At 54.0% G+C, this 24,005-nt stretch overlaps 1 protein-coding gene across 2 annotated transcripts in view; it reads right to left on the bottom strand.

Moving 5' to 3' along the window:
* TBC1D9B (TBC1 domain family member 9B) overlaps window positions 1–23,388 on the bottom strand; it is a 40,539-nt gene extending 17,151 nt beyond the window's left edge. For both annotated transcript variants that reach the window (XM_031437984.2, XM_031437985.2), the window contains exons 1-7: window positions 23,212–23,388; window positions 20,549–20,659; window positions 16,875–16,993; window positions 14,589–14,817; window positions 13,334–13,592; window positions 11,785–11,992; window positions 9,053–9,265 (exon numbers count right to left, since the gene is read on the bottom strand). In XM_031437984.2, the coding sequence (XP_031293844.2) occupies window positions 9,053–9,265; window positions 11,785–11,992; window positions 13,334–13,592; window positions 14,589–14,817; window positions 16,875–16,993; window positions 20,549–20,659; window positions 23,212–23,329 (1,257 nt within the window). In that variant the 5' untranslated portion in view covers window positions 23,330–23,388. The remainder of the gene's footprint in view (window positions 1–9,052; window positions 9,266–11,784; window positions 11,993–13,333; window positions 13,593–14,588; window positions 14,818–16,874; window positions 16,994–20,548; window positions 20,660–23,211) is intronic.
* Window positions 23,389–24,005: the final 617 nt, after the last annotated feature.

Genomic DNA, 24,005 nt, shown 5'->3' on the forward strand with positions numbered 1-24,005 from the left:
GTCCGCCTTCCTCCCTGTGGCCCACGTGCCTGGTGCGTGGTGTGGTCCACAGCAGCCACACACCTCTCAGCCACCCCACCTCTTTGCTCCGGCAACTCGAGCAGCCCTAGACCGGGTTTCTCCTCAACCGTCTGCCACGCTCCCAGCAGGCTGCTGGGGCTTCGGGAGGCGAAGATAAAAGACACAGACCTAGGATGGGTGTGTGCGGAGGGGCCCTGCCCACGGACCACGTGTGCTGCAGGCCCCTCCCCAGTGCAGGAGCCTGGGAAGCTGCTTTCCCATGGCACAGAGGGCCACGGGGCAAGAGACAAGGATGCTGGGTGGTTCTGGGAGCGCATCTAGGGGCAAAATGGTGCTGGCACTTGCCTCAGGGGCAAAGGTCTACAAGGAAGCCCTAACAGCCTTACAGCTAGCCTCAGCCCTAGAGGCTCTTCCCCTGGCTTTCTGGAAGCCCTGCCCCCAGCCCTCACCCAGCCTGGCATCTGTGACCCTTCAGGAACACTGTGGGTGACGGCATATATCTGGCCCCCGCCTGTGGACTGTGTTCTGCCTGCCGGCACCTGACTTCAAGGTGAGCTCGCCGCCGTGGGCAACGGCCTGTGCAGGGAGCCTGTGCCCCGGCCCGGGGCCAGGTGAGTCAGCGCCCACCCTGCTCTGCTCTCAGCCCCTCCCCAAGGGCCCAAGGGCGGGAACAGCGCTGCTCTTGGGGGAACACTGGTCACCGGCTCCCTGGGATCTACTTCCCCTTCTGCCTGCGCAGCTCCCCGTTTTTATCTGGGGGCACATCACGTCTCTCTCCACTCTTGGCCTCACACTTTGTGGGGTCTGCTGAGGCCTGGGGTGATGGTGTCGGCCACTCTGCACGGAATGTCGGGATGACTCAAGGAGGATGCAGGGGCTGCTGCCACCATCCTGGTGCCACACATGCCCCGGCGATGACGCTCTCCTGGACGCAAGCCAGGTCTAGTGGAGAGAGGCCAGCTCTGACGACAGGCCGCTGACTGCGTGCACTTCTTGGCTTCGTGAGCCGGGGGGCTCCCCTCTGAGTGCTCCAGCCCGAGCAGGGTTTCTACCCTCGTGCCTGTCAGCTCTGATCCCACTGGCTGCGGTCCTATCCGGGGAAGGGCAGGGGTGCTGGGCACACCCCCCAGCACTCCACCTTCTCTGTGTTCCCACAGCCCGGCTATGAGGGCTTCACAGGGAATCCCTGTTGACTCATCAAACTGTACTCTTTCCATAGGCACAACATACTGTATGTCAATTTTACCTCAGTAAAAGCATTTTTAATAAAAAGAGACAACAGGAAAAAAAAGAGACTCTGCTAGGTTCTCATCCAGTCCCACCCCTTTGTGCCAGGCTGGGGTTTTCAAAATGGATTTCAGATCGACTGAAATACATTTTCATTACAAACTGCCCTAATCTAGGGGCCCGCCCCAGTCTCGACCGACGGAACTCTGGTGTAGAGATTCTGCTTCTGGCCCGAGGTTCCCCACAGGGACCAGGACACAGATGGACTTGGAGGCTGCATAGCACGGCAGACAGTCAAAACCCTCAGTGCCAGAAAGGAGGCTGACTTGAGGATGTGACCTCAAGGAATAAACCGCCCTTCATGTCAGACAGGTGAGACAGGTGAGACAGGTGGGGTGATGGTGAGCTCCCGGGGCCCATGCTGCCTGGGAACGCCACATTTTCCTAGTCCAGGTCCCAGCAAGCGGAAGCAGGAGCTGAGGGCCGTCCACAGCCACCCCCACCGGCTCACCCTCCCGCATCTGCGGCCGTGCACGCCGGGCCCAACCCTCCCTCCACACTCGCCCAAGATCCCGCCTCCCTCACCTCTCGGACTTTCTTCTGGCAGCTGCCCCCCTCCACTGGACTCACTGCCATCAGCACAGACTCACGCAGTAGCCCCTACAAGCCCTCCCTGTTCTGCAGCGGACGGCGCTCACACGCCGTGCTCGCCCTGTGGAAGAGCACTGAGCTGTACGCCTCAGACGCACGCACTTCAGAGTGACCACGCCACACTCCAGTGACAAAGTCACCCCCAAAGGGACCCCTGTGAGCCTTTTTACACAATTTCGTGAAAGAGTGGCTTAAACTCAGGTGTATCCTTTCCCCTTCTCACGTTTTTTCCTCGGTTAAGGGTCAGAAAGTGTATGTTTATGTTCTAAGTTACTTTTATATAGTGTCTTTATCTAGTACCCTGGGCCCCCTCTTTTTGGACAACAGATCCCCTCCCATGGGCAGCACTGAAGTTCACAAGCAGCCCCGCCCTTACCCCCTCCCCTCCCCCGCTAACATGCAACTTAAAGGGGTACCTTTTTGCCCTCAGCTAACAGGGCGGTCAGCGAGCCTACCCCACCTTCCATACCTTCTCGTCTCATGTTGTCACCATGCTCTCTCCCCCTGCTCAGAGCATGCACAGTTACACATGACTTGTCACCCGTAACCCTGCTGTCACCTTATTTCTACAGTTAAATACGTTCAGTGCTCCCCCAGACCTGGTAGAGCCTCTCCAGTCCCTCCATGGTTGTCTGAGAAAGCTGGCAGCTGCCCTGAGTCCCTGCACGCTCCTCACGGCCTGAGGCCCTCACACTGGAACGTCAGTTTGCCAGACAGAAAATCCTGGGGTCACAGCTTCTTTACCATGTATCTTAAAAATGTTACTCTGTTTGCACCAAGTGTTGCCATCAGAAAGTCTGATGCCTCTCTGAATGTCATCCCTTCATAAATGACTGGGCCTTTTTTTGACTGGCTGCCCCAAAGAATTTTTTTTAATCTTTAAAGTCCAATCGTTTTTACTAGAGTACGTCTCAGTAGCTAACACTCTGTGCTGATTTTCCCAGGCGCCCAACATGCCCTCCCACCAGGCAGGTGCACGTCTTCTTTTACATTCAGAAGACTCTTCTCAAATTGTGGTTGCCATCCGTTGTTACCCCATGGCTGTGTTCCTCTTTCTTGGGGACCTACGTCATACACAAGCTGGGCCTTCTCTGCCTGGCTTCCTTATCACTTCCTGACTATTTTTCATCTCTCTTATTGGACTCCCCTCTTGCCCACCACTCCCACCCCAAATCTCCTCCTTGTTTTCCCTTAATGGAATTTCTGTGGGGTCTGTTCATTCTTGTGCTCTTGCTTACATGTTTGTTTCTGAAATATTTCTGCATTTTTTTCTAATTCTTTCCTGACTTCTGTCAACTCTCTTTTCACATTTTTTTTCTGTTGACTAGTCACTTTGTTCCTGAGCTTTCTAAAAATTTTGTATTTACATCATTTTTTAGTAGTTTCTATCACTGTTCTAATTGTTTTTTTAGATCATTTTGGAATATTAGGGTACAGTTTTCATCTGCTTTGGGGGGACGCCACCCTGGTGCACTGTCTGTCTGTGGAGGGTTTTCTGGCCCGTTTTCCTCTTTGAATAGGGTGCGATCAGAACCTCCCGCTGTCGTGTCTGCATGACGTGACTTCTGTACGTTCAGGAGGATGCTGTATGCACGGGGCGGCTGTCTGCACTGCACAGTTTGGGGGGGGGTCTGTCTGCTGCTGCATCTCCCTGTGGAGCCCCCTCCAGGACTTCCTGATCCGCCTCCTCCAGCGTCAGAAGCTTCGCCTCTTCACCCCCCAAGGTTCCCGCCCTGCTCAGTCGCAGCTCTTTTTTTCTCAGGGAGGGCTCTTTCCCCTGGAAGGGAGTTTCCCTTGGGTGTTTCAGGTCTGCCCCAGCGTCCTCTGATCTTCCCTCAGGCTGTCAGGGGACTCCCATGTTTTGTGTTGTTAACTCATTTATAAACTGGATTCTGAGAAATGTGCTCCCAGTTTCACTGGTGGTTTCTCAGTCACGTGCTGAGGTCTCTGTTCAGTGAGAAGTCTTTTGAGGACAGCGTACGTGTCGGGGTATTTCTGGTGATTTCTGGGTACTCTGGCTCTTAGGACTGTCAGAACCCTTTTTCTCTTCCCTCCATGACCTCGGCACTGCTGCGGACGCTGGACCTGCAGTGTAGGGCTGCAGCTGGTGGTCTGGTCCCACCTGTCTGTGGCCTGGGGTTTGTGGGATACCCTTTCATCTAGCTTAGCTGAAGATGCTGTCTGTGGGCTTTTAACTTTTACTCCTAAGGTTGCTCTGTGCATTTTTATGGAAAATTCGGTAAGATTTGAAAAGCTACCCTAATAACCACCACCTTGTCCCAGTTGAAGGCCTCTCCACCAGGCTTTTCTTCCTGTCCTTCCACTGAACAACCCTTGCCAAGGCCGTGACCTCCACTTGCCATCTCCAGCAGTCAGTTCTTACTTTTTATGATACGTGACCTCAAATCCAAACTGAATTCTTTCCAACTCTTTCTCTTTCAAAACCTGCTCTTCCTCGTGTCATTAAATGGCAGTTCTATTTTCTAAGTTCCTCAGGCCAAAAACAACAGGTTTTTGTAAACCCCTCTCTTTCTCCCATACCCTCCATCTAATCCATCAGTTCTCTCAGATCTTCCTTCAGACTCTATCCTGCACACTAACAATGAACAATCCTAAAAGCAAATTAAGAGAATGATTTTATTTACAAGATCGAATAGAATAAAATGCTTGAGGCTAAACTTAACTAAGCAGGTGAAAGACTCGTATGCTGGAAACTAGAAAACGCCGACGCAAGAAATTAAAGGTGCAAATAAATGGAAAGAAATCTTGTGTTCATGGACTGGAAAACTTAGTACCGTTAAGACGTCAATATTACCTAAAGTGATCTGCAGATTCAGTGCCATTGCTATCAAATGACTTCTGCAGAAATACAAAAATCTACCTAAGATTCATATGGAATCTCAAGGGACCCCAAACAGCCAAAACAATCCCAGAAATAGAATAAAGTCGGGGTTCTTGAATTACCCAATTAAAAAATGTACTCACTGTAACGCCACAGTGCTGAGGCAGCACAACGCTGGCACGGGGATGCAGGCCAGCGGGACAGGACGAGAGCCCGGGACAGACCCTTGAGTATGGGTTCAACCGGTTTCTGACAAGGATGCCAAGACCATCCAGTGGGAAACAGTTTTTATAACAATTGGTGTTGGAAAAGCTCAATATCCACTTGTAAAATGATGAGGCTGGATGCCTGTCTCATACCATGTACAAAATTAACTCAAAATGGAGTCAAGACCTAAATGTAACAGTTAAAGCTGTAAAACTCTTAGAACAAAACAAAGAGGAAAAGCTATGACGCTGGATTGGCAATTATTTCTTGGATACGAAATCAAAAGTGCCATGAAAGAAAAACAAACTTGACTACATAAAAATGAAAAACTTATGTGCTTCAAAGGACACAGTCATCAGAGTGAGAAGGCAATCCACAGAGTGGGAGAAAACACTTACAAACCATGTATCTGATAAGAGGTTAATATCCAGAACTTCTCCAACCTGACAGCAAAAACAACCTGATTAAAAAAATAGACAAAGGACCTGAACAGACATTTCTCCAAAGAAGATACACAAAAGGCCAATAGGACATGAAAAGACCCTCGATGCCACTAATCACTGGGGAAATGCAAACAAAACCACAATGAGGCACCATTTCGTATCCACCAGAACGTCATTATGAAAAACCACAGCAGCAGTGCTGGTGTGGATGGCGAGAAAGGAACCCTTCTGCACTGCCGATGGGAACGTGTAGCGGTCTAGCCACTGTGGAAGACCATCCAGCAGATATCAGACACTGATCTACCCTTTGACCCAGCAATACCATGGCTGGGTATATCCCCAAAATAAGTGAAAGCAGGGTCTTGAAGAGACATTTGTACACCCATGTTTATAGCAGCATTATTCACAACAGCCAAAAGGTGACAGCAGCCCAAGTATCTATCAAAAGATGAATGGCTAAACAAAATGTGGTGTGTACATATACACGTACACACAATGGAACATTATTCAGCCTTAAAAAGGAAGGAAATTCTGACACATTCTACATGCAGATGAGCCCTAAGGACACTATGCTGAGTGAAAGAAGCCAGGCGCAAAAGGATAAATACCGTATGACTTCTCTTCCATGAGGTGCTGAGAGTAGTCAAATTCACAGAGACGGAAAACAGAACGCTGGCTGCCAAGGGCTGCGGGTGGGGGTTAGGGGGTGGGGAATGGGGAGTTAGTATTTAATGAGTACAGAGTTTCAGTTTTCCAAGATGAAAAAAGCTCTGGTGGTGACGGCTGGACAACCAGTGTTGTCCACTGAACTATACTCTTAAAAATGGTTATGATGTTAAATTTTATGTTATATGTATTTTACCACAATAAAAAAAAAATACATGTATCTCGAATCTGACCACTTCTCACCAACTCCACTGCCACCACCCTCAACCAAGGTCCTACCATCTGCACCCTGGTCATTGTGACAGCCTTCCAATCGTCTCTGCTTCTATTCTTGTCACTCTCTAGTCCAGCTCTGTTCTACAGAAATGCAATGAGAGCCACATATGTAATCAAAGATTTTCTAGTAGCCACATTAAAACACATAAAGGAAATTGTGACGTTAAATTTAATAATATATTTATTTAATATAGTAAAAAAAATGATCATTTCAACATGAAATCAACCAATAGAGAAATTATCAAGATGTTTTATATTCTCCTTTTCACACTAATTCTTCCGCCTCTGGGGTGCAGTTTACGCTTACAGCACATTGCAGTGTGGACTGGCTGCCTTTCGAGCGCTCGACAGCCACGTGTGGCTCCTGTATTGGACAGCTGCCCCTCTATTCCATTCTCAACCTGCTGCCCAGAGTAATTCTATTAAAACAGAAATAGATTGTGTTCCTCCTCCAGTCAAAACTCTGCACCGGCTCCCACCTCACTAAGAGTCAAAGCTAACGTGCTTACAAGGGCTGCGGCTTCGCATGATCCCGCTTCCCGCGCCCTCTAATCTCCTCTCATCACAGCAGCCTGTGCCAGGCTCAGGCCTGCCTCCCGGCCTTGGCACCTGCCATTCGCTCTGCCTCGAACCCCCTTTCCCCAGATACCTCATGGCTTGTTCTCTTACTTCTTTCAAGTTCCTGCTCAAAGACCACTTGGTCAGAGCTCCCCCACCCCTGGCACTCCTGGTCCCTTCATCCTGCTTTATTTTTATCCGTGGCCCTTGCTGCCACCTGACATCTTGGATGTTTATTTGCTTATAGTCTGTCTCACTAGAACATAAGCACCAAGACAGCATGCATTTTGTCCAATGTGCTCTAAATTCCTAGTGCCTAGAAGAGTCCCTGGCACCTATCGGGAACGTGATGAAAAGTGTGCTAGATGAATGAATGGCAGGTGCTCAGAAGGGGCCAAGGTCTGCGCTGACTCTGGCTGGTCAGGCCCTGTCATTCGTGGTGCTGGGCCTCAATGTTCCTGCTCATGTCCCTTTTCACCCAATCCAACCTCACTCTTTCTTGAAATCCCAGATTCAGCCCCACCTCCTCCAGGAAACCTTTCTTAATGTCTCCAATGCTCACTGATTCTGCCCACTCCCTTCCCGTCCATTCTTAGTTTACTTAATAGTTTACAGAGCGTCGATTACAGGGGTGGAAAATTTTAAGGCTTTCATGGGCCTTTACTTTTAAAGATTGGGTTCTGGGGAGCCAGAGGGTACATGCCAGCACTCGGCTCCAGCGCCACCCAGGGGGAATGTGGGCCTTACAATGCCAGGGCTGCTGACTCTCCTACAGCAGCCAGATGTGCGGATTTTTATACGGACTCTCCTAGTCATGAAGTGTTTTCACAAGTCCGGACTGATAATAGCGCACGTCTTGTCCTACCAAGCAGCAAGGGAGTTATCAAACAGCCAGGGTCGTGTTGAAAGGACTCAGATGCCACCCTGAATAAGTCCCTTCTGGTCACAGACGGAATGAGAATAGTAACTCACGGACTAAAGTTGTTTAAATCTGTAAGTTCCTAATTTTACTAAAAAATAAACATAAAAACCAAATTGGTCACATTTGGAGAATACTAGAAAACCAACTCACCATTTTAACAACTGGTGAATAAAAGGAAAGAACAAAAGATTTATTCTGCCTTTTCTATTTGAACTGTGCCTCAGGGTAACCACACAGTTGATGGGGTCAGTTCCTCTATATGGACATATTCCATCTCGTGAACAGAAGGACTGATAGAATCACAGAGCCACCATCCTGCAGTCCCTGGTGAACTACCTAACGCATCATCCAGGCAGTGCCTGTCAATGACCGGCAGCAGCACTAACAAGATGACCAGGCGCTGTGTGCCTCCTGGAAGCACACAGCACCTTAGTCCCACGTACAAGTGGACCTGTCCCCACAAAGCTCAAACAACTGAGCCCAAATCTGATCCGGATTTCACTACTCAAGCACCAACTTAGAGGAAATAGGGGACAAAAGAATCCATTAAATGCCTCCAGGGGATGCAATCAGCGTATACCAGACTGTGAGAAACTCTACAGCACAAACGACCCAACTCTTTCAACAAAATACTGCAAGAAAAAAGAAAGAAAAGAGTGAGAGATGGGAACAGAAACCTACGGATGAAAAGGAATTATATCAACCAATCGTAATGTATATATGACCTATGTGTGCCTCAATTCAAATGACTAAACTGTAAAACTTACCCCCCGCATTTGGGGAAACGTAAATACAAGTAATTGATGTTAAAGAATTATTGTTAACATTGTTGGTGAGTAAAGAGATTGCAGTTAAGTGTTCAAAAGGGAGACTTTCTCTGTAAGAGACATTGATGAGACAAGGGCCAGGCAAATAAACCCAAGCTGGACAGGCCTAAAGAGGGCGGCTATCGGTGCAGCAGCAGTTGATAAGGGACAGAGATGCAGGTGGCTGGTCCAGCCAGCAACGGCCTCTTACGTGGAACGGGACTTGACGCAGGTGGGGGATGCTCAGGAGGACTGCAGGGCAGTTGGGTAGAGAGGCTGTGACCTGGGCACCGCAGTGTGGCCGGGACACCTGAGACTGAGGCTGGGTTAGGTTTCCCGACCCTCCCCACCTAAGGCCCCTGGCAGGCACCACAGGGCTGCCCGGGCTCTTCGGGCCCTTCCCCCCAGGCACTGCTCCGAGGGGCCCTCTCACCTCTAGGGCCGGGTCCACGGCGCTGGCTTTTCTCCCAGCTCTGCTGCTGCCCAGCTGCTTGGAGGGCGTTTTCTGGAGGAAGTCAGAGATCCTCTGAACCAAGAAGTCGCGGTCTTTCAGGTTGGCGAACAGGAAGGTCATTTTGCTCTTGGTGCTGATGGACAGAGGACTGGGCAGGACACTGGAGCTGTCAGCTTTTTCAACAATGGTAACCTGAGAAAGCAAAAACACCACTTGAGGGTCTGTGTCTTGGGACGCAAAGCCGGATGGTTTTGTGAAGGTGAGCGCGTGGCGGGCTCAGGTCGTCCTCTCCCGTGCGTGGTGTGGGTACCGGACGAGAGGCTCTCTGGGCCTGGCCAGTTCACACTCTGGCTCTGCCGCTCGCTGCTATGTGGGTTAGGTGCATGTCTGAGCCGTGTGTTTTCACCTGTCGACAGGCGTGAGCACGCTGGCCCTGCAGGACCGTCATGAGGATGGATGCAGGATGCAGAATGCAAAGCCAGAGCCTGCTGCTGGCCCTGCTCCGCTTCCCCGAGATGGCCAGCGATGCCCCACCCTAGAGCACAGTGAGCAGCCCCGCTTTCGGGGCAGGGCTTCCAGGGGGCGCCTCTGCAGAGCCTGCAGCCTGGGCTGGGGGGAGAGAGTGGACATGCAGGCTAGTGGCCGTGGTCCCCTGGGGTGGTGGGGGCCACAGGGCGAGCTGCGAGGCCCCTGGGTGTTTCTTGCTGAAGGTACCTCTGGGGAGGCAGCAAGTGGGCTGAGACCTGGTACAGCCAGATGAAGAGCTGGGGAGAAGGCCGGCAACCACCCTGAGGGGCCAGACTGGCCTGATGGACAAAGAAAGGCTGGAGAACCTGGGGCAGGTGGGCAGGGGTGGACGGGGTGTATTTTTGTGTGAGTGTGGGCACACACGTGTGCACATGCATGTGTGCAGGCTGAGCTCTGAGTGGGGGTGGAAGGTCTCCCAGGTCACAGCAGGCAGCTGGGGGCTCCTCTAACCACAGAAGGCGCTGGTCAGCCTACACAGGGTGGGCAGAACTTTAAATCATGCTGGCTGCTGGGGGAGGAAGGGCCCTAAAGCCTTCGGTGTGGACCCAGCCCAAGCAGACAGCGGTGTCCCAGGTGGCGGCTGCGGAGAGGAAGGGGCGTGCTCTGAGAGCGGACGGGCAGGATGTGCCGTGGTCAGGATGTGCGAATGCGGCCAGGTCACAGTCAAGAATGGCTCCCGCTTTTCACCAGAGCAGGTGAATGGAGGCGATGTGGCTCCCGGAGGCGAGGATGAAGAGAGAACGTTTGGGAGTGCAAATTCAAGAGCCCAGTGGACACCCGAGTGTGGCTGGCTCTGTGCGAGGAGCCCCTGTGAAGCCCCCCAGCTGGGACACTGAGGACCGGTCAGTGCAGGGCAGGGGCCTCCACCCTGACCAGCTGCAGAGCCCCATCCCGAGGGCGCAAGGTGGTCCTGCCTCCCGGCTCAGCCAGAGTTCTCTGCTGTCAGAAATGTCAGGACTCATCAAGAAGAACGGGGCTGGGCCCAAGATGACCCCACAGCCAGCCCCCAGGCCTCAGGGCCTGGTCAAGCCCAGCGCCAAAAGACAGCGTGGGGTCAGGGGCCACTTCTGAGCCCCTCAGCCTGGAGCTGGGGCTGTTTTAAGCCCTTTGCCTCTGATGTCCCTTGGGGAAACCGAGGCAGCATACTACCCAACACCTGTTCTCAGCCGCACCCCCAGCTTGAGGGTTCTGTACGAGCGCCAGGGAGATCACACTGCTCTGGGTTTTAACTAAAATGAAAGCACTGTGGTTTGGGTTATAACTTAAGAACCTCACTGCCCCTCAGCCAGTTTGCCCCGCTTGGCTGTTAAGCGGAAGGGAGCCCGGGATCTACCCTGACTGCGGGTTCAGTGCGTTCTGCCTGGGGTCGAGGGAGGCTCTTCCTCACTGTCCGCCCTCTACTGCAGCACAGGACAAACGGCCTTGTTTACTAGAGCCACCACGGAAGCCCAAGAAACCTGAAGAAAAACACCTGACAAGTGAGAGCTGCTCTCCACACCTGACCGGGGAAAGCTCATTCTACTTGACAGGTGAGAACGGACCCCTGCTCTGACAGGGGACAGCTGCCCCCACCCCTGGTGAGTGAGAACGGACCCCTACTCCTGACAGGGGACAGCTGCCCCCACCCCTGGTGAGAACGGACCCCTACTCCTGACAGGGGACAGCTGCCCCCACCCCTAACAGGTGAGAGCTGACTTCCATGATTCTGCTGGAGCCTGAATCACACTCACGGCAGGTGTCAGGAGAGGAACAGCGATGGGGCCTCCGAGAGCGACATGGTGGGGCTAGGGTCAGAGACCTCGAAGCTCAGTCAAAACAGGGCTTTGCCAAAGTCCAACTGCAACGCCCAGGAAGGCAGGACTAAGGGACACTCACCTGCAGGAGGCCACTGGGCTCTGACCAGGGAGGCGGGTGCTTCCTGCAGTGTCCTTATGTCCCACTGTGAACTCTGCTGGCAGTCCAAAGCCCCCCCCGTCTCCCCACTAGGCAAGCTGACCCCTGAGGGGGCATCCAGTGCACCCCACTCCTGGTGGGGCTTCGTACAGGATGGGTGCCTGGGGAGGTGCTGACCCGGCATGTGCCCTCCGTATGCCCGTCACCAAACCCCAGGGGGCTGCGCGGGCTGGGGACCTCGCCAGGTGCCCTGCAAGTCAGGGCAGAGCCGACGCAGGCCTAGGGATCACCTCACGCAGGGGTATGATGAGGTGGCAGGCGTCCTCCTCCTTGCTGGCGAAGCAGATGTAGTTGCTGGAGATGAACATCTGGCCGGGGATGTGCAGCTTGTTGAAGGGGGTCCACAGGGTGCAGCCCGTGTGGCCGTCCAGGCGCTCGTCCCTGGGCAGCCGGAACGTGGCGCAGTAGCACTCGTTCTTGGCTCGAGCGTCCAAGTCTCTGGGGAAACCAAGGTGGGGGTGGGAGGAAAGGCGACAAGAGTTGGGGCCAGCACACCCATGAGGGGGCCCCATGCCCTCAGTTTCCACATTGGTTCAGGCTCTTGGAGGACCTCCTGTGAGCAAGTCGTGCCCGGGGAGCTCAGACTTCAATAAAACATGCATATTAAACGGCCAACTAGTGAAGTGTGGACACCCACGTGCCGCATGGAGGTGTAGCCAGTCAGCAGCACACCCAAGGGACACTACAGCTGCAGGAGGCTGACCGAGTGTGACATGTCACCCACCTGGTACTGAGGGTGGGCAGTGCCCAGAGGGTGCCCACACCCGCCCTGCTGCTTCTCACCAGGAAGACCCAGCCCCACCCAGAAACCCAGACAAGGGCCTCCCGACAGGCAGGTGTGGAGTTAAGACTAAAACACAGGGGGCGGTTGCTTAACAGAAACACACGCTCGCCCGTCAGATGGCTGCATGGGGTGTGGGCCGGGCAGCCTGCTCTGGGCCCCTGTGGACACCCTGTGCTCATAAACTCTGCCCAGCCCTCGGGGGCCACCGAGGGCCTGAGCTGGCCTGCGGGCACACCTTGATGGACGGCGCCAGAGTCGGTCAAGTCCCAGCCCTGCTGATTTTCTTTCTGGAAGGTTCTGAGAGCCCCCGTCACTCGCATCAGGAGAGTGACATCTTTGGATGGCATTCTGGTTCTGAAGGTGCACCCAAGAGTCTAGACTTAGGGCACAGTCTCTGAGCACATGGGTGTGAATCTGACCATGGGACCCCGGGGCTCAGGGCACCTCTGAGCTCCTGACCAGCCTCGCAGTTTTCCACGAAGCTCAAACAGAGGAGTGCAAACAGAACAGCTCCAGGGGGGCTGACCCCAGCGATTCACTGCTCTGTCCACCAGCTCCCACAGTCAGGCCTGCGCAGGGCAGTCTCCGGGGGCCTGGGGCCAGGGCCGAGGGGTCCCAGGAAGAGCTGTCAGTCATGGTGGGATGGCGGCAGCGCACTCTGTGCAAGTACTCAGTGAAGCCTTCTGATGGCCCCGCTCCCTGGCTTACGGCTAAGGCACGGGGGTCCGGGGCAAGTCACTCTACCTCTCTGTGCCTCAGCTCCTGTCTAAGACCAAGGAGCCAGCAGGCACCTTCCCAGCACAGGGCTGCGAGAAGTCACGTAAGAACTCCCTCCACATCAGCGGTAGGGTTTTTAGGACAACACCTCTGTGAATCTCTCGGGACCCTCCCCCCACTATCAGAGACCACCCTTTACCAGTCCTCTTCCCTCGAGGGGAGCCTGGGAAGTGTGAGGAGGGCGGGTCCCTGCTGGGGGCAGGGGAGGCACAACACACCGCTTCAGAGCCGAGATGTTCCTGTGTGGCTGGGGGGGCCTGGGCGGCGCCTTGTCCTCCAGGAAGCCCTCGCTGTCCAGCAGCTGCCGCATGGCCAGGTTGGCTAGTTGCTCCATGAGCTTGAACGTCTCGCCGATGTTGAGGAACATGGAGAAGAAGAGCTCCTGGTCCCGGGTGTCCACGCGGATGCTCTCAGGGAAGAGGAGCGTGGCGTTCTTCTCCAGCCGAGTGACGTCCACCCACTGCACCACCAGGCTCACTGGACACCAGAGGGGAGAGACACACCACCAGGTCTAACCAGCTGGAGGGCTGGGCGGGACAGGCTTCTGACTCACATCTGTACCCGGAACCCAACGGGGGGAGCCACGCAGTATTCACAGCCTGCCCCCCTGCCTGAGCCTGGTGGTACTGCGACACGAGCCCCACAAGGAGGGACCACACCGCCCTGGGCCAACCCAATGCCCAGCCCTGAGAATCTCCTGGGTGAACGCTTGCCCACCCAACAGCTGAAGGATGACATGAACAGAGCAGAAGTGAGCCAGCTGAGACGCTGGACCTGAGAAGCCCCACTGAGTAGAAGCACACTGATGGGGGAACAAAAGTTGCAACATGGCTTGATCAGCACAGAGAGGGCACCGGATCCTGCCCAACAAGATGCAAGGGCAGGAGGAAGGCAGGGGAGGCTGTGACGTGCCTGGCAGGGAGGCAGCCTCGCTGGGCCCAGGAAAGGCAACACTGAGAACAACTAAAGTCCTGGGGGCTCCTTCCGGGGGAGACGTGGTAGCAGAGGCAGTGGCTGGGCGTCTGCCTTGTGTCCAGAGGCCAGGGCTTCCCTTGCAGAGGGGCCTGCAGCATTTGGCTACAGGGGTCCACGTCCAAGGCACCGTGTAATCTGGAGCCACCCAGGGATACCATGTGCCCTGGCATACGTGACTTGAAGGAGGGGAGGCCCTGTGCAGAAAGTCCCCATGTGAAGGACCATGCTGGTTGATGGAGACGGGATAGGAGCCCCGGAGAGCCAGGTGCTCCTGGTTCAAGTCTGGGTACTCCAGTGGTGGGCCACTGGGTTATGGGGAGACCCTCTGGTGGGGGTGGGGGTACAGAATGTCCAGGGGCTGCAGAGGGAGAGCCCTCAGGAACTCCGGCAGTCTGAGGAGGCCACACTTTCTGGAGGTGAGGCAGAGGAGCTGTGGATGAAGGGACCGAGGAGGTGGGGCTGGGGGAGCACGGGGGCGTCCCAGACCCCCGCACTCACCCTCCTTGCCCAGCAGGAAGGAGTAGAAGCACAGGTGGTTGACGGTGAGGTAGAGCCAGCCCTGCCGGGGCACGCGGCCCTTCCAGTAGCTGCAGGAGTAGTAGTTGACCAGCTTCTCCCCCTCGGGCATCCCGAACTGCTTCCGCATCTTCAGCTCCGCCTCCTTGAATTTCCCAGGGTCCTCGTCTCCCTGCGGCTGCAGGTTCTTGTTCTCTTCCGCAATGATTCCCTGTGGGAGGACAAGGGGACTGGTTCCCAGTAGGCCCCAGGGTTCCTTCCCACAGCCCCAGGGAACTCAGGCAGTGCAACCCAGGGTGCTTGCACGCTGGCCCAAGGGCCATGAGCAGGTAGGCCCTGACGCCTGCTCTGGCTGGTGCACATGGTCGGACAGGTGCCAGGCAGGTTCCCCAACTCCCTGAGCTGTTACCACCACTGGCTAGGAGCAGGGGCTTTTAAAGAAACATTTTAATGTACAAATCTGAAAAGTAAAATATGGTAAAAAAAAAATGCAAATAGTAGAAAAGTGTTCAGTGAGTTCTCAGTTCAGCGAGAAGGGAACCTCCATCTCCCCTGCAGTTGTAGCCACCTTGCTTTCCTCCCAGACACGCAGGCACTGACGCATCTTTCAAAAGATACACATGGTCTTCTCTTTCCCTCTGTTTAGCCAAATGGGATCTTGCTGTTGCACTGTGCTGTGAAGTGCTTTTCTCATGACAACGTCTTGGAGGAAATTCTCTATTTGGCACTCCTCCTCCCTCCCATACCAGAAGGCCCCCAACTCTTGCCCCAACTCACAAGCCAGCCGCAGGGCCCACCCAGCTCAGGGCGTATCTATGCTGTGTCTTGCAAGCATCTGCACTGGGCTCAGGGTGCCCAGAGACATCACCCTGGGCCACAGAGCCAGCCCCAACCCTCCTGGGGTAAAACAGGTTCTTAGTGCACTTGGCTCAAAATGTACAGGCAGATTTTCCAGGAGACCAATGACTCAATAAACTAAGGTAATTCAAGGCAGTGTCGTGGTCCAGACCACTGCTTCCCCTCAGCCTCCTGGCAGCCTCTAGCCCACAGATTCTGATACACAGTGTTATTTCCATAAAACGTTCAGTTCTCAATATTTTCTAATTTTCATTTTTCCTTTGACTCCCCTAGAACTTTGTTCTGTCTTGCTGATTAGCCCGTTTGGGCCTGGCATAAGGGAAACATTCCGCAACATCGCTGCTGCAGTTACTAGTTACTCCAGCTGGCTCGTTAGGAGAGTGAAGACTTGCCTCTACTCTCTTTGCCTGTTTTCCTGGAGCTAGAAAGGCAACACAGGGCACCCCTGAGCCCTAGGGTGCACAGGGGACTGCTGAGGAGCTCTTGGTGCCATCTGCCCGGGTCTAGGAGGTGCTGGCATAAAGAAGTCACAAGGGCTTGTCCAAAGCAAGTCTGCACAATAAAACTTTGACCCAGTAAGAGCACTCTGAGCAATCTAGCCTAAGGCAATAATCCAACAGAAAGAAAAAGACACACACATGCACTCATACAGACGCTCATTATAATGTCAATTATTCCCTAAAGATGAAACAGCCCTCACGCCATTTTTACACACTGCTATAATCTTCATAATTACTTTGATTGCTGTAAAATATTCCATTAAGTTTACCAAAATCCCCTGAATATAAAGTGCTCAGCACTATACTCATACAGAAAGTACTGAATAAATGCTATGCAGGCAAGTATGACCACTCGCCTTCTGCAGAGGAGAGGACAGCTGCTTCCCCTCTCAGGGCGGGCCTGGGAGGCACCGCTTCCAGTCTTTCTGCTGACACTGCTGCAGGGAACATCCTGACACATACGTCATTCTTCACATACACATACACTGCAGGGCAAATTCCAAGGGATGGAACTGCTGGGTCAAAGAGTCTGTGCAGTTTGAAGTAAATGTGAGTTTTACAGTAGAAATATACCCCCAACTCCCCTATCACTTCCCACTTCCCCTGTTAGCCAAGGAACCGGCCGTCAGAGGTGTGTATCTGCCCCTTTGCCCTAAGGCCCTTTGCAGGAACTGGAAAGTCCCCACTAAGCTTAGCCAGACTCCAGTGGCTGGCCAGGAGGTGGACCTATATGTGGGCAATGAGTCCAGCTGCCCTTTTCAGTACCAGGACAACGGGATCAGACACTGCTTCCACCTCTGTTTAAGGGGGGAAAGACCTACACCCCGTTACTTGAAGGTTACAGGAGATGACACAGGGGAACGCTGCTGGCAGAAGGGAGTGAGAACCAGCAGCGGAAAGTGAACCTTACGTGTATCTTGCCCTTGACGAAGGTGGTGATATCTTCCTCATTGTCAAAGATGGACAGTGTCTGGAGTAAGTTATTTTCCAGCCATTCCCAGTGCTTCGTGATCTCTTTGCGGGAAGAACCTAGGGCAAGTTGGGTGGAGCAAAGAAAAGGAAAATCATAAAACCACCAGGCCTTCAACATAAACTCATGACCTGATTTGTTTTACCAAAGTGACTACAATCTTTGAACTGCTTATCCTTTACTTCTTAAATTTTATGTATATGTATATGTATACGTATATATGTAACAAAAGTCATAAGTGGTCCTGGTAAAATAAAAAATTAAAAAGCTCAGATGAAATCACAGAGGCACGAGGGAAAACAAAGCCTCAGTTTCCCTCCAATGCCAAGAGTAAGAGGGGTCCCTGGTCTCCTACGCGTCCTCCCAGAAACAGTCTACACACCTGCAGGTTTGCTTGCTTATTTCTTCTTGAGACAGAAGGACTTAATGTGATCTTCCAAATATAGGTGGTAAGCCAGACACAGACCTAACGTAAGTGACTGCAGCTCTCCGGTGAACTCAGGCGTCCACAGACAGCACCGGAGCTTCCTGCAGGACTGCAGGCCCCTGGCTGGCTGGTCCTCTACTGCGCAGGCCAGAGGCTCCCTCCCTCCCTCTCTGAGGCCAGATGCCCCACCCAGGCCTTCGCCTGCGGTGCTCCTCCTCCTCATCCTCCTCCTCATCAAGGTTCACATCCCAGCCCTGACCCCGTCTTCTCCAGGAACCCCTATCTGATCCCTTCCGCTTCCGGCTGGCCCCCAGTGTCTGCGGGGTCACTGTCCTTCTCAGGGAGGGGCCCTTGAGGACACTGTATGCCCAGTGGAAGTCGAAAAACTCAGAGAGGCAGCCCGATGCCACTCCCAAGAGCGGGGCAGTTATTCACCTCTGCCTCCGCCAAGAAATTGGGAAAAGGAGCCCCGGGAGGAGAAGTGAAGGGAGGAGGAAGGCCCTGCGTGGCCTGGGCCCCCCGCCACTCCGGGAGCCCACTTATGGGGGCTTTTCAAGTGTCTGGCATGCGATTTGCGCTTAAGAACTCCGACTGAATTAACACAAGAATAAGAATTGGAAGGAGTGAAGGCTCTGCCTGCCTCAACGCCTTGCGATGGGCAGTCTGTGGGCTGCAGATGGCCAGGCAGTTTTGCGACCATGGGAGGGCCCACACACTCAGCAAGGAGGGAGCCTTAGCAGAGACACAAGGCCAGCCCAGCTATGGACCACAGACAATTTTTGCTGGGCGCCTGATCCCTGGGCACCCTAACCTTCCCTACTTGGCTACAACTCTCCTACCAGCTGAAGACGCTGACTCTGCCCTGGCCAGGCGAGTCGTCCGGTCATCTCCTCTAGCCCAGGCACCTGCTCACTGCTCTGTCACATGTCGCGGTCCAGCCGGTCTCAGTTAGGGTTGATCTGTAGGTTTCTTTACATTTACCCAAGCAGCTCACCATCCTAACAAGCAATTCCATGGAAAGACCCTCCCTTCTGGGCCTATGTGAGGGGGCCCATGTGAACATGATTAGACCTGGAATCATACAACTACACAGTGATAATCATAACAGATGATCATAAATTACCCCTGGAAGTTGCTAAATCATCCATAAATGTTTTTTCATTTTCTTTGCATATCTATTACGGCCTCTTTTCTCTGGTGTACGGAGGCCACGGTCTAGTTGGTAGGGAAGAGATTTTCTTCTCCCTCTCCTGCTCTTTATGCCAAGAAGTCACATTTGGATCCGGAAGTTGAATTTGCATGTGATGCAACTCCACTGTATCATTTCCTCTTACCCCCATGTTCCTGGCAGCCTGAAACAGAGGGATCTTGTCCACTATACCTGTGTGGACCTGTCTGTCCTCTAATTGTAAGTATTTTCTTATATTCATTTTAAAAATTATTAGTTAAAAGCAACTCAATCTTCATTTTGTACTAAGTAAACACTTAAACTACGCCATTTCTATGGTAGGTACAGGGAATAAAAAATAGAACAGCTAATTAAATTATTAAGTGCTATTTCTGTTTTCCAGAACTCTTCATGGAGTATTTTATTTGATTCTTAGAGCACCTTAGAGGCAACGCTATTTTCATTTTATAGGATGAAGCTGAGGCACAGAGAGCTTAAGTAAGTTGCCCAAGGTCACCAAGTTGGGAAGTGACCAAACCGTAATGTTTGTCCAGGCTCCCAAGCTGCAGAGCTCACCCACGCCCTCAGGGGGTGGCTGGTCTAGTGGGAGAGCCAGCAAGCCCAGTGTGAAGGTGCCAGTGGAGACATGGCAAGTCCCATGGGGCGAGAGAGGTAGGCATGTGGGTCTGGGGAATCATTACCTCTTCTCAAGTCTCCAAGGAAAGCCATTATCCTGAGGGACAGTGACCCTGTGGCTTCTACACAGAGATGTATTCAGTACAGTGGACATGAATGGGCGCTCTGGGTCTGGCCTGCAGTTCTGTGTGACTTTGGGCAGGTTACTTAACCTCTCTGGGCTTCCTCATCTTCAAAATAGGGAAAACTGAAGTTCCAACCTTTTGGAGTTTATGGGAGGTTCACGTGTCTGGCACGCAGGGAGTGCTGTCCGAGTGCCGGCCGCGACTGCTGCTTTACCCTGGGGACCCAGCCAGGTTGGTGCCCCTGAAAGGCAACTTCCCCTGGACTCCTGGGGGTAGTGGTGAGGGGGGTGCCCTCCTAGGGGGACAACTACAGCTGATTCTCGGCATTCACGGTGGTGATGTTCCGCAAAGTCTCCCAACACCGAACCCGGCAGCACTGTTCCCGGGGGGAATGCAGGGCTGAGTTCCTGTGAGCCCCTGATCCCAGCGTTTTTGTCAGCCCATCGGTGCACCACTCTGTCTTGTGTGTCCTTCTGTTTAAAGGCACCTTACTTAATTAATATGTGTTCCTTTCTTTTTCCTTTTGGTGGTTTGATTTTAACACCCTGGCACCGAACTCATGGCCAGCAGCACTGTAACCCACGCCTGAAGGAAGCTCCTCTTACCCATGTTTCCTCCATAAGACACATCACAGCTTCTCCAGCTTAAAAGCACCCCACAGCACTTCAGCATTATGCTTGGGGCCATTGTAAACAGCAGAGTTGCCAATAAAAAACACAACAGTGAAAACCATGGCACTCAGACCTCTCAAAGAAGCTTGTTTGTGGTTTGAGAGCTGAAACAAGGAGGCAGGAAGATGCCTCAGCCGGGAATCTGTGTGTCTGTGACTCAAAATTTTCACAGCTCTGCACCTGTGCATTCCCACAAACGTCCATGAATGACCCCCAAAGCACCACAAGTGTTGATCTGGGGGTTTACAGATCACTTTCAGCGAGTAGGTAAATTCAAAAATATGTCGTCCATGAATACTGGTAGATCGTCCATCTTGAGAAAAGGTTAGCAGGAGCATGTGGACAGGGCCCGAGGCCAAGCCCTCAGAGAGGCGCAGGGCTGTGTGGGGCCCACCTCCGCCGGCCCTGCACTGCGCCCGGCTGAGCTGCCTTCCTCGGCTGCAGCCCGGCCTGGGCTGTGATGCGGATGAGGGGCCGCGTCAGGTTCTCGGGAGGCCATGTCCAGCCCGGCCCAGGGGTGCAGGCTGTGTCCCTTCCCTTCCTGGGGCGGGCCCCGTCCGACAGCCCCTGTGACTCAGGGCACCTACCACACGCCACTGTCCAGTAGACCTGGGAGTCCTGGGCCTGGTGCAGGATGCGGTAAGGGGCCGCCCGGGCGCTGGAGTCCAGCACCACATCCAGGGTGCCCACGAGAAGACCTGGCAACAGGACAGAGAGGGGGGTGGTGAGGGGGGCTGCACCGAGGGCTGCGCCTGGCCGGGGCAGTGCCTTCAGCGCCCTCGCCCAGAGGGCGAAATAGCTTGCATCACCCTGGCCCATTAAATTACTTCTTTTTCCTTAAAGGCCTTTAGTTGGTGTCTGGTCCCTCCTGAAAAATCCCCTCCCACTTCTTCCTAGAAGCTTCTGCTTCTGCTCCTGACTCAGTAGCACTCGCAGGCAGGGACAGATGCAGGTTTTACGGGGCCCAGAACATACACAATCCCGAAGGCCCTCTCCAAGAAAAATGCAACATCAAGTTTGAAAACCAGCATTTCTTTAGGATGAGAAAGTACAACAGTTACAAGTGGAAAACAAACGACATTACCACAAATATCACAAAAATCCAGAAAAATAACACAATGTATTTTATTAGCTGCCAAACTCATCTCTTAAGATACGTGTTCTCTGACATTTTGGGCCTGTTTGGCCGTGTACTCTGACGGTATTTTCATTAAGATGATGATTTTGTAACATGGTTTCCCACATCAACAACAGACAGATAATGTAGCCTCAAAGGTCAACTGAAAAGGGCATGCAAATTTTTATAACTGTCCAATTTAGGAAAACACTGATCCAGTTTTTTTTTCCATTTCTGAGCTGAAACACCTTATGACATTTCATATTTTCCTTCTCATCACATACATCCTTGTCAGTATCACTATGTCCCCAACGAATTGGAGGAAATGTTTACCTTTTACCACTGTTTGAGTCACTCCTCTTCATTAACTGAATTATCAAGCTACAGGAAAGCCTGCTCATTGTTCCTATTTGAAACTTATTTTTTTCTTTTAATGAAGTGCTGCTTTTGGTATGATCTGAAAATATTTTGTTTCCATTTTCCTGTTGATATCAGAATAATTCCTATCAATTTTATTGCTTGGCCTTAACACTTTTCTTTCATATTCCGTTTTTAATCTAATTTTCCCCCTCTAGTTTTTAATAAATAAAATTACTAATTGCAAAAGAAGGTACTCTTCACATACATTCAAGTCAGGAACCTGTAATCTCCCACTGGTACTGACATGTTCTAAAATGTCCTCTAAATTGCAGTTAAAGGGGCACATTCAAGCCTTATCAGTGTTTGGAATAAACTTCTTTTTACTGTCCGTGTTGAGATTTCTCTTCCGGTCTCAGAAATTTTATTCTAATTCCTATATTGCTGGCATATCCATGTTGCAAGACCTGAAAGCTTTTTCATAGGCAGGCCATCTCATCACACTCAGACTCTTCAATGAAAAATCTAAGTTGGCACCTGTGTTCTGACACAACGGATGCTGGTGCCACCAAAGGTACCGGGTGCCCATGCCTCGCGTTCCTACACTGGCTTGGAGTAGCTTCCCAGGCTGATCACTAGCCATTCTCTCCAGAGGGGCTGCCGTCTGACCCCCACTCAACAGCCTAGCTGAGGAGGCAGATCCAGCACTGGCTCCTGCGATTCTAGAGGGAGGGAGCCCGAGGCACTGAAGGGAACAGTCTTCCTGGGAACCGCACAGCCTCTTACACGTCAGGAGAGGCTGGTGGTCTCCCAGGGGAAGCCTCCGTCTGCATCTGGTAGGACTGCATTAGCTGCTAATGTTTAAAATTAGGACATGTCACAGAAAATTCTCTTGATAATTGGAAGACCTGGCAACTCTGGGCCTAAGGTTCTAAATGGCAACAACGGGCCAGTGTAGGAGCACAGGCACTGGTCTGGCCCTAAGACTGACCCAGCTCTGCTCGGCCAGTGCCTGGGGTAGGTCCTGGAAGGGCCCTGGGCAACACCTGTAAAGGGAATGCCCGGTGGACACCCCTGGATCCCACATGTCACACACTCCAGGAGATGCCTGTCCAGTCTAGTCCTGTGTGGTGCCCAGACGGGCAAAGGGGCACCTTGGCTAGTTCACGAGAACACAGATACTGGTAATTCGGCTAAGCCTCGGCCTGCAGTTCCAACGCACCAGGAAGCAGGAAAGGTGCAGGGACGGGGGCTGAGGCCAGCAGCGGCTCGGAGGAACTCTGATCTTGCTAAAACGGCAACTGTTGGGTGAGCTGGAAACGAAGGACGCAAAAGGAAACAAATGCTTCTTTCACTTGTCCCCTCGGAGGCACTTGGGGAAACTGAGGCAGAGGACTGGGAGATCTCGCGGACTTTTCGCTGTGAAATCTCATTTTGGGAAGCTGCACACGCCCCCGCTGAGCACGAGAAAGCTCTCGGGCCTGAGTCCGGGCAGGGGCCGCTGCCAGCCGTCTCCCGCCCTGGCTGACCGAACGAAGGCTCCCCAACAGCCTGCGAACGCGGGCGCGTCTGTCCTGGGCTCCCCGGCCCGCTGTCACCCCGCGCCTCCCCACCCGGCCCCGGCCCCGGCCCCGGCCTCGCGCTCCCAGGGCACCGCCGCGCGCGCTGACGTGCGCGTCCGCAGCGCCGCTCCGAGGCCCGGCGCGTCCCGGGCGGGTCGAACCGGCCCCCGCCGCCCCGAGCGCCCTCCTCGCCCAGCCGCCGCACGCCTCTTACCAGTGAGGCCGCCGCCCTTCCCGTGGCCCCGGCGCCGCTGCAGCACGAAGAAGGGGTTGGCCCGCTCCGTCACCCACAGCGCGTTGGCCACCAGCACCTCCTCCGGGCCCAGCCACATCGTGGGGCCGCGCGCACTGGGCCGAGGCCCGCCAGGCGGAAGCGCCGCCGCCGCCGCCGCCGCCGCCGCCGCCGCCGCCGCCGCCGCCGCCGCCGCCGCCGCCGCCGCCGTCGCCGCCGCCGCCGTCGCCGCGCTGAGCAGAGCGGGCGGGCGGGGCCGGTGGGCGGGGCGGGGCGAGCGAGCGGCGCCCCCTGGCGGCCGCTGGGACCAGCGGACGCCGGCTGCGGGCTCGCTGGGCGCGCGCTCCCCTGCCCGGATCCGCCCACCGACCTCCGGCCCCCGGCCCGCCCGAGCCCGCCCACCGCCCCCACCGGCCTGTCCCCCGGCCTGCCCCCCGGCCCGGCCCGGCCCCGCCCACCGGCTCCGGCCCCGCCCCTCCCCTCCCGGTCAGGCCCCGCTCACCGGCCGCGGCCAAGGGCCGCAGGCCAGCTCAGCCCGGCGGTGTCCATCTCCCTCTCTCCCTCTCGCCCTCCTCGCCCCAGGACCCAGCGCCGCAGCCTCATCTAGGAGGAGCGGTCCAGTCCCGGGCCCACAGGCCTCTGGCCTTAATGGCTGAGTCCACAGTCTACAGATAGCAGGGCCCTGGATGTTTTGTAAAAACATGTCCAGGGTTTGGGGGGAAAATGTAAAGAAAGCAGCATTTTTGGCTGATTGTGCAGGGCAACCCAGTGCGTGT

This window comes from Camelus dromedarius, chromosome 27 (assembly GCF_036321535.1).
Source record: "Camelus dromedarius isolate mCamDro1 chromosome 27, mCamDro1.pat, whole genome shotgun sequence".
NCBI classification, from domain to species: Eukaryota; Metazoa; Chordata; class Mammalia; order Artiodactyla; family Camelidae; genus Camelus; species Camelus dromedarius.